Source organism: Calidris pugnax, unplaced genomic scaffold (genome assembly GCF_001431845.1).
Source record: "Calidris pugnax isolate Ruff unplaced genomic scaffold, ASM143184v1 scaffold54, whole genome shotgun sequence".
Classification (NCBI taxonomy): domain Eukaryota; kingdom Metazoa; phylum Chordata; class Aves; order Charadriiformes; family Scolopacidae; genus Calidris; species Calidris pugnax.
Genome location: NW_015090864.1, coordinates 8,693,328 through 8,704,100, shown reverse-complemented (window position 1 = coordinate 8,704,100; position 10,773 = coordinate 8,693,328). Strand labels below are relative to the sequence as shown.

The 10,773-nt window shown below is 40.0% G+C and overlaps 1 protein-coding gene across 3 annotated transcripts in view; it reads right to left on the bottom strand.

Moving 5' to 3' along the window:
* Positions 1-10,773, bottom strand: part of DNAJB6 (DnaJ heat shock protein family (Hsp40) member B6) — an 81,585-nt gene that overhangs the window by 42,042 nt on the left and 28,770 nt on the right. Inside the window, exon 9 of one of the 3 annotated variants that reach the window (XM_014944956.1) lies at positions 8,871-10,163. The exons of the other annotated variants lie outside the window; for them this stretch is intronic. Coding sequence (XP_014800442.1) covers positions 9,997-10,163 — 167 coding nt within the window. The 3' untranslated portion in view covers positions 8,871-9,996. Of the gene's footprint in view, positions 1-8,870; positions 10,164-10,773 lie in introns of those variants that run through there. 3 annotated transcript variants of the gene reach the window in all.

Sequence of the window (10,773 nt, the reverse complement as noted above, 5' to 3'; positions counted from 1 at the left end):
ATCCAACACCAGCAAACTCAACATCTCCTCAGAAACACCTGCCAAGAGTTTTACTAAGTTTGAAGATGTGAAACTTCCTTTAGGCTCCATTCCTGCAGTCAGCACTGTGATACCAAAAGGAAACCTAGAAGAGATGTGTGACAGACAGGACTGACACCCACCTGCATTTGTTGTCATGCAAGTCAGCAACTCTCATAAAAAAATCCCAGACTTTGCACTTTTGAGAATATTTTCCCACTTTCCAATTAAAATTTTGACCTTGCCTGAACTCCTGCTCTTGGACACTGGCATCTCAACAGAAACAATCTCCTTTTCCAGTAACTTTTAAAAACGCTAAATAAAAGAATTAACAACTGTTTTTCTAAAGAAAAAGTTGCTTACTCCAGACTGCGTAGTGGACTAGAGACAAGATTACAGCAGAGGATGCAGTCGTTGCACCTTCCAGGGGGTGGAATCTGTCAGCAGAACCCCTCAAAGAACAGAACCTCTATCGAGAAGACAAACCACTAAATAAAACCACACTGGTGTAACTCTCACATACTGGACAATGGTGACATTCAGATAATACCTCGGCGCGTCCATCTCTACCACAATTTCAACTGAAAATTTGGCAGCCCTATATTTTAAGGGAAGATCAGCCAGAACTGTCACAAAAATAAAAAACTGCCTAGGCTTTGACCTCTGTTAGCAGTATGTCACGTAATCTACATTAAAGCTGCACTGCGAGTTGCTCGCTTGGCTCTGGGCCACTTACAGGTCCATACTCAACACCGGAGACACCGGTAATTTGGGGAATTTTACCACCACACCCAGAAAACACGGCAATTAGCTGAATCTGGAGTTTGACGTGAACGAAGGCTTTTTGTTTCAGGAGAAGCTGAGGAGGCGTAAGGCAAAAATTCCTCAAACTCAAACGGCTCTCGTAAAAAAAGGCTTTCCACTGCTGGAAACTATTCTGTCTAGGGCAAGGAGCACCTCCCCTGCAAGAGAGCAGCACACAGCACGGGCACGCACTCCGCTTGGTGATTTATTCTACGAAGAGGGTTACCAGGGATGTAGTCATCTCCTTCTATAAACATTTCGGGAGCGAAGCGCACACATGATCTCAGAGCAAGGGCTAGAGGAGAGGGAAGAGTGGAAACTACTAAGAGTAAGCAATTAATCTGTTGTTCTTGATTCTGTTCATCAAGAAGAGCAGGGGGGCTTAAACACCTGTGTCTTCTCAGAAAAATGTTATATTTCCCTGAGTTCAGCTTCTTGTTTTCGGGAGCGATCACAACAAGCATCTTCTCAATTATTCATTGCATTAGAAAGCACTTAAAATTCACCTGCTCTTCTATGACGCTTGTCATAGACAGACTGATATTAAGACAGACTTATATTTGTTAAAAGAAATTATAAATGGCTACAAAACTGCTCCAGGTAGGATTCAGGACAAATTACTCAACTTTCTTTTAACCTTTCAAACAATTCTTTCAGGCTGGTACTTCCGAGATGGATCAAAAGTATCAACATTTCAGAAATACTTTGGCAATTATTTCGACAGCCCTCCTTGCAATAGATACTGCAAGTTATATACCGTCCAGTTGTAGCTGGCATTGATATAACACCTCAAACATATGAATAGTAAAGTACACCACATTTTATTTTTACTTAACAGCGGTAAAAATGATCATCTAGTCATTTTCTAGCTGATTCTCTAGAGAATTGCTGTGTTTTGCCTAAAAACACCTGGTGATGCCTCTTCCAGCGATGTAACAGGGAACCTGAGTTGTAAAAGAGAAGCGAATTGCATTTCCTAACTCTGAAACAGATTCCACACCGGATGCAAATCAAAAAGTTTGAAGCTCTTTGGAAAAAAACGGATTGAAAAGATACAATTCTTTTGCTTTGCCAAGTTCCAGCTCCGATGCATTTAAAAATAACACGTTTTGAAGTAGTTTTCTGCTAATGAACAGTCAACACGTACGAGTTGTACACTGGCTACGTACTTTGCCAACTACAGAAAGATTTCTGTGCGAGACTTCTTTTAAGGCAGAAAAGGGCAGAGCAAGGAGGACACCAGCATTTGTTTGCTTTTCCATTAACGAGGTTCCTTGTCAGCAGAGCTGTGTCTGCGCTGCTGGAGCTGAGCTGCTTTCGCTCTGCTCTAAGGCCAAAGCCTCACAAGATTTTGTTATTTGTACAAAAAGGAGACTGCATAAAAGCTATTTTAAGGGCTGAATATTTAGATTTCCAAACATGCTTAATTTGACCACAGAAGAACTAAGACTTAGTTCTGGAGTTCCAGCCCTCTCCAAGAAGGGAGCCTTCCCCAGAAAATTAGGAAGGACCTTAGAGACGCCAGGACTTGGCCATACAAGAGTTTACGTTTTGGTTTTGTTCCAAGCCAGATTTGATGGTTGTATGACCCAAATGCTGCAGGGTTATAATTCCAGGAATTTGCCTTTCCTCAGGCTTCTCCTAGAAACAAACTTGATTAACAAACACAGCTCTGGGTATACACAAAACCCAAGTAAGCATCTACAGGCAGTTTTTTCACGTGCATAAACCCTGTGGGAGATGCTTCTCTGGCTGTTCCCTGCAGAATTATTTTTCTGACACACTGCAGTCTTAGGCATTTAGCACACTACCAAAGACGATCCAATTAACAAAAATAAGCCAGCTTTTTTCAGCGTAGTCACTCAAAAAAAATCAAAACAAGCATATTGCTATCCACATAAGATTTAACACGGGCTAAAAATAAAAACTTTATATCGTTAAAATGCTGCCCACATTTAAGAAAGTGAATAGTTCATTCTGCCAAATGAATCTTTGTCATAATGTTACATTCATTAACAAGAGACCTCCTAATCTTCATCTTGGGAGCTGAAATTAGGTGCTTTCAAGCTCTGCAGTCTGTTGTTGGTGAGAAGACAGGACAAGGGATCACTGAAATGCAAACTCCCAATTCCCTGGGACAGTCATCATGGCCCTCGCCCTGTAACCTCCTCGTCACTAAACAATTAGTCCACTACAATAAAGCCACTACTTACCTTAATAGATCCAGAATGTCTTCTCCCACATGAAGTCCACTCTTGGCACCTACACATCCCAAACTGGATGCTTAAGGGCAATAGTCATCAGGCAACACTAACTGTGCCCTAGATGCTCGTGTTGTCTCCTCTCTTCCCAGCTACCTGCTTCCCCAGCTCCTCCCAATAGGCAAGGCATCCCCCACACGCAGCCCCAACCATCCCTTCAATTCCTGCATCACAAAAGCATCCCCCAGTCCCAAAATCACAAGAATAATACGTCACATGCATTAACGTTAACACATCAGGAGAGGGAGGGAAGATGCTAAGACACAGACGATGAAGAAAGGCCCGAAGGAACACTGTGCCCCATGTGGCATCTCAATCTGTGCCCCAGACTCCTGGGTTTCTGCTACTTCTCTCCAGAGCCCAAACACTCGCTTCACACTAAAACATGTTTTTCAGAAAGCTTGTCTTTTACGACACTGAAAGCTGGAGAAACTACTTCTCTTGGCAGGTTCTCCCATGTGTTAAAAATGTATGTTTATCTTCCCATTTGAATTTGTCTAGCCTTATACAAATGTTTATACCCTTCTTCCAAACAAGGCGACCTTTAAAAAGCACAGTTTTATCTCAGTGGTGTACACATTTTTTTAGAATCAAACTGGAATTTGGCACACCATCCTGGGGCTGCAGCAGCACCTCCCCTGCCCGGGCTGCTGGGGAATCCAGCCCCCGCAGCAGCACAGGGCTTGGGCCGGCAGAGAAGGGGCAAATGCCCATTGCTTCTGCACTCACTGCAGAGCTCGTCATCAGGTTTTCCTGATGAGGAAGGCAAAGGAAAATAATCCTTGAAATTTATGCCAACAGCACAAAACAGGCTGTGTTGCTTTCCTGCTTCTCCCCTACTGGTTTCATGCCCTGCAAGTTACATTGGGAAGCAGCGTTGTGCCTATCAGGGATGTTAAGATTTGCCTTTCTTCTTGGGACTAAAATATCCAAGCCCAGAAGAGATGGAAGTAGCACTAGAGGTATTGGACAGAAGAAGCACTTTGGTGGTTGTCTTAACTCAGAGGGTGAATCTCCCCAAGAGAAAAATCTTCCACCTCTTGGCACTCATTCAGGAGCTCAAAGACCAAGGGCAGGAGGTTCATGAACATTACCCATGTTTGCAGACAATACCAGATGTGTCCACAACAGCTTAAAGAGAACTTCTAGCTCTCTACCGCTCTCCTGAACATCCAGCTCAGAGTTTGTACGGATGAGGTGAGTAACGCCCTCTCGTTATCAAAGTGCTGTACACTTGGTGATAACGACCTGACCATATTTCCCATAAACACCCAGCAGTAAGAAATGTATACGTCAAGATTAGCAGACTAACTCTGGGAAGTGTCAAAGTGACTGCTCAGCAGGGCACGTCCAAATAAACCAAAGTACTAAAGTGTCTTCTGATGAGTATTGCTATGAAAAGCCTGGCCAAAGTCCTCTGAAGACAAAAGGCTTAGTCCTCTGACCCTGGCTGAGAGAGACTGCACTAAAGGCTGAGCCTTGGCTCCATTTTCCTCCAAAAATACTTCCATAGAGAAGTCCAAAGCAATTTTATAACATCCATAGCCTAGTTCCCTTCAGAGGAAGGATGACAGAGACTGATACCACAGAACATGCCCTTTCAGAGAAGCGAGAGGCATCTTACTCTGATGCTGAGTAAGACAAATAGTGCAACAGGATGAACAAATTCAGACTTAGTTTGTCCTGGGTGGTTTTGTGCCGCTTGTAGCAAAAGGCGGCCTCCAACCACATGCCTCGGAAAAAGCTTTGCCAGATGTGGCTATGGTGACAGTTATGCAAATGTGCAATAAATAAACGAGTTAATCTTACTCTATATATCAGTTACAAAGATTAACACAGACACAACATCTATTTCTGGAGAGAAACCGAAAAGCTCCCGACAGCTGGGATCCCGAAAGGCTGGGATGTGCCCAGCTTCTCTACCAGGTGTGCCAACGCCTCTGCAACCTCACAATTATTGGTTTTTTTCCAGGTAAACACCCTCCCTGGACCACGTTTCAATTGAGCTTGTGACCGCATCCGAGACAGAAAAATCCTATTCCAGAGCTGCTGCTTTGCATTTTTAGCTGGTTTGATAACAGCTCCCAGCAACTCCCTTACAGACATCGCCAAAATAATTCTCTCTTCTGTCCATCAGCAATGTGTGTTCCACAGTTTGAATTCTATGACCAGTCAGCCAGGCTGGATCCCTCATTCAAATAAACTGACAAATAAGAAAGAATGCGGGAGATTTCACATTTAAGTCAATAAAAGGAGAAACTGAAGCTTTCTCAACGTACCACATTGTTTGTTACACCATGTAAAAGCCTGGCATCCTTACTGTAGCCTTTACAAACTAGGCATTAATATTTAATCACTCTCAGAATTAACATTCAGTTGTATGAAAGGATTCAGCTTTATTTTGCCCACTGGTGAACCAGCAGCTACGGGGGTGGGTTTGTTTTTTTTTTCTTTTCTATTTTTAGGAAGTTCATTCGAAGTTTGCTGCATTGAAAGGAATAGCTGAAAGAGCTCTCATTTGTGATTCAGTATGAAGGATAAGTTATAGGGCAAAGCAAAGTTTGAAGAGTTATTACCATAAGCTTCTAAAAATCTATTTTCTTGATTGTCAATTTTAAGTCATGCTGAAAAATGATCATTTTTAGTGATTTTAAAATGAACCCACTATGCTGCAAAAACCAGCATTATTGAAAAAGTCACAGAACTAAAGAGACAATTCCACTTAATAGCATCCTTTTCATAATACTTTTTTAGTTATGTTCCAAATTAAATATACTTTAATCCCCACCATTACATTTCGAAGCTGACATCTTCTCAGGCAGGAAATGTTTAGCTTCCTTTATTTGGAAGCAAATTAGCACTTAGGCCATCAGTGCAATTTACCTTGCCCCAAGACTTCACAGCTTTCAGATTTGGGCACCATCACATCCAAACTCCTGCATATGTTTTAGACGTGGTAAGCACGAGAGGGGATACAGTACTCACATGGGTTTTCAATTACCTTCCTACCAGCTGTTTTAAGTAAGATAACACCTAACCCAGTGCTAAGTCTGCCAGAACATAGTTTTCAGAGAAGTTCAAATCAACCGTCAGCTTGTGTAGGTTCATTGTTACAGCTCAGATGGTCACAGCATCTTAATGTTTGATTTTATTTTTCTAATCTGACAGCAGCATCTCAAAAATGAGGCTTACTGTCCTGAGAATCCATGGCCTATGGTACAAACCAACCATCCACTGCTTTAACTTTTCAGTAGCATCACTTCACTCAACAACCAACCCTAGTCAAAGTATTTTTTTCCAAAACCAAAGCAGACCAAGCAGCAAGCCCACCATAACTATGAATTCAAAAGGTACAGTTTCTAACACTAACAAAGTAAATTTGCTCCATTCCAACACTACTGCAACATAAGGACCATTTCAGCATTTCGAGTGGAAGATAAATGGCTTTATACTTAAGACAACCACTGAAGACAAGCGACAACAACAAGAAAACCCAAACTGTCTACGTTGAGCACTACATAAACCAAGTCTGTAGTCATGATTCAGTCCCAAAGTAAATAAAACCAGAGGGAGCAGACAGTGCAAACAAACTTTTTTTTTTTGGTTAAAAAAAGTAAAGTTTCAAAGTCTGGGTTAACGCTGAACGGCAGATTACTGATGTCTATTGCAACTACCTCATGAAAACACCATGACTTAAAAATGAGCCTGAATACTGAGACATGCAAAAATCAACACCAAAGAGACAGGTTTTCCAAAAGCACCTTAGAAATCTTTCATAAAAAAGTTAACAAGAATTCTAAGTTAAAGTATTGCATTAGCACTAAGTGCTTTTGAAAAGTTCTCTGACCACAAAGCATCACACAGCTGGAGCGTTCATTTCGCAATGCGACCATCCTGGAGGTAAACACTACGGCGAGGTATGAAACACTACGGCGAGGTATGAAACAAGGTCACTTCTCAAACAGAACAGAAGCAAATTCAGGAACAGAACTCACATTTCCAAAAATAAAAAAATCACCAGACCATCCCAGAGATGCTCTGAAACACAAAAGCACAGCTAAATACAGAAGACAAACTGACAGCTAACGCTGATACACGGAAGGAGGCAAGCAAATGGGACAGCCAGACACAGACACGGAGATAGAAAACCCTCGGGCTTGTTTAGAGATGATGGTGGGGTGGGTTTTTTTTAAGACTTTTCCAATCTTGTTTTCAGCATTCTAAGACTCAGTCCATCAATTAATCACAAGCTGACAGAGCATACATCTTACAAAATGCTGTGTACACTTGCTCTGCAGAGCAGCTTTGTCACTTACACCACAAAACAACGCCTGTGATTCCCAGGAGGAGATACTGTAAGCACCGAGAAAAACAGCTTCAATTTTGTAAGTGTGAAGCATTCTAAGGCAAAATCCCAAACTTCTTCAGAAAAGCCAAGTGACAGGGGTAGGTGCCATGCAATCTAAGGAGAAACTTGTGTTACAGTGTATTGCATTGAAGTTACCGCCATGCACAAGAGACCAAATAGAGCTTGCACCCAGAAGAAAGCGTGGCAAAGTCATTGCATTCTACCAATGAACTTTGAGGCAGAGCATGGAAGAGTAAGTGAATGAGCAGGTTCAAAAACTCCATCTTAAGTTATTCCAAACCACTGGAGGAGGCTAAATTTAAACTGGATGGTGTCCCTGAGCATTCAAAATTAATCCCTCCTGTATGAAGAAATAGTACTTTTAATCAAACAGCACCTGTTTCTGAAAGCTACCTCATCCCACTTCACACTTCATGCCTAGCATTTGCTAGAATTAAGACTATTTTCTGTTATTAAGGGTTTTTTTTGACATTTTGGCCAAAATTGAAGTTTAAGGAAATATGCTGCCCTTGATGATCCATTGCTTCTAGTGAGTGGGTTTTGTACATACATGCAAATTACATATTAGTAAGGAATGATGTAAAAGTTTTCAGAGCAACCTCATAAGCGTGTTTTTCAATAGAAAAGAAACTCATTTCAGCAGCATAATTAAGGAAGTCTAAATATCTAATACATAGTAGGAAGAAATTAAATTGGATCCACAATAAACATAGAATGAGGATTTATTTTGTGTAAAAATAAGAAACAGTGTTATTTTTAAAAAAAAATACATTCTACATGTTGAAACAGGTGGAGACTGTCAGGCTTAGGCCAAGTGTAAGGAGGTGACAAATTTTTACATCTGGAACTGGAACTGCCAGTCCAATTGTATACTTGGCCCAAGCCCATGTATCCACCCAGTTCAACCACCATCCTATTCAAATGCTGGTGGATGGGGATCTGCTGACTACTGCAGAAATCCCTACCCATGAATTCTGCCTTCTGCTGACTCCTTTCTTCTTGTCTTTGTGCTTTGCCAGTTTCTCTTTCTACCAAGAAAACACAGCGCTGCCAGTTAATGCCGCATTTTCTCCAGCTCTGATGACAAACAGATTCAGGGGTCTGAAGGTAGATGAGAGACTACCCAAAACACCAAATCTTCAGCAAATTTACAGTGTTAAAAGATTTCATCACAGAACCCTGGAGTGAACAGTTTGTCTGTAACACTGTGAGAAGGACCACACTTTTCTGAGGAAGATCTAAGGCGAGCATGTGGCTGCAGATGTGCCGCTAACAGCTGTACGGTCCTAACTGTGTTCTTAACTCCAGCTGTGTAATTTAAACGTTAAAGAAGATTACTTGGGATTAAAATAGAAGGTGAAGTTTGAGAGCTTAATGTAAAACCTATGGGGACCACCAGGAAGGAATTCAAACTCAACTCCAGATTGTCCTAATTTTATTTGAGTTGGTTAACCAATTTTGAAGCACTTTTTACAGTTTACATAACTTAAAGGAGCACACTGTATCCTATAAATATAAATTAACATTTTTAATAACCCAAAACATCACAACAAAGCTGGATTTTGAAATAAACTGTCTGTTTAGTTATCTGGATCAAGAAGTAACATACATGGGGAAGGCAAAACCAGCACTGACAAGAAAACACTGTTTAGTTCTAAACTGAGTTTGTGCTTCTACACCAAAAACACAACACTGAAGTAACAAGAACTCTGCAAAGAACTTGAAAAGGAATATAACTTCTGTAGTCCCAAAACCAAAGCACATGTTTATTTCTTCTTCTCCCTGTTATTTTGTTTGGTTCTATGGAATTAGTATTAACGGTAGAGGGACAACTGTAGGCTATAGTAACTTTGCTGTACATATTAATTCTGTTTTAACAGTTTGTTAGATCCTTGGTTTGGCCTAAGTTGACTTGGTTTTCCTGTATGATAAATAAGAGCAAATCTTTTCCATGTATTTAATAATCAAGGCATTTGTTAGTACAAAGCAGATGGTGTTCAGCAAGAAGGCATTAAGTGATCATTTGAAAACACCATGCTTTTTTTTTTTTAAAAAAAAAAAAAAACAAACACAAAGCCACCCTACCCTGAAGAATTTGGTGAAGACCAGATGTTCAAAGCTGGTGCACTGATAAAAACCGCACGTCCGTGATTTATGCATGGAATTACTCAGAGCCTGGCAGGTGTTAACATATGCCAATACTAATTTGCATGCTTTCTCTATGACATACAGAAATCGAGCCAGCTTTCACTAAACTTTGAAAATCTGGTCTGAGCTACAAATTAACACTTTGCTTCATGCCAGTAATTTAACAAAAGGCATTCTTAGATTTTTGGTTGATGAGCAAAAATAAGAGCGATATATTTTAACCCTAATAATTTTGTAGAAATCTTCTCAAAATAAGCAGAACCATCTTATTGTTCAGAAAAACTTTTTTAATTATTAAATGTTTTCCTTTGTATTTATGTTCACTACAGATTGCTTCGAGAAATTATCTCAGAACTTACAAGCTTTAAAAAACTTCTTTATTTCTACACTTTAGGCCTAGACACGCAAAATATTATGTATTAAGGTGAAAGATGGAGTTAGAGAGTCAGCCTCTGAATGCTTCTTGAAAATAGGTGCTTCAGATACAGGTTTAGAAAAGAGATTAAATATCATGTTTTCAGTCACATTGAAGAAAACATCTGCAAAGAAAAAAGGCCCTCGTCCTTAAGATTGAAGAAAAAGGTTGTAGGGGAAAGAAAAAAAAAAAAAAAAAAAAAAAAAAAAGCACTGTTAGCACTGTTTTCCCAAGTTGCCCAAATCACACACAGACACAAGAAGGTTACAAATGCCATTCATGAAAGAATGCACCACAAACATCAGCATTTATTCATTTTGAATTATTTTTTTTTTTAGCAAATGACAAAAGACCCAGCTCACTGGCTTCACTTTTGTGTACCTTTTGCTTACATTACACATTTAAACATTTGTCAAAACTTACTAAGTTGTCTGCATTCATGCACAACTAGAAAACATCCTTAATTTATTTAAACCAGAAATGCATTACCAGAAATGTATTAACATTGTTCACTACTAAACATTTAAAAAAAAAAAGTTGAAATTATTAAAAAGGTTATCCTGGAAATGTTAACTTCACAGCAGACTTAAACTACTAATTGGCTCACATTTCAAACAAATTGGAAAAAGCAAGATTCATGCTAGTGTTAGTGTACATCTCGCCCTAGCACTACTGAAGGATCATGGTTCACCTCGATCATATATAATAAAAAGAAAAGTGCATACAGAAATTTACAACAATTTTAAGGACAAAAATGG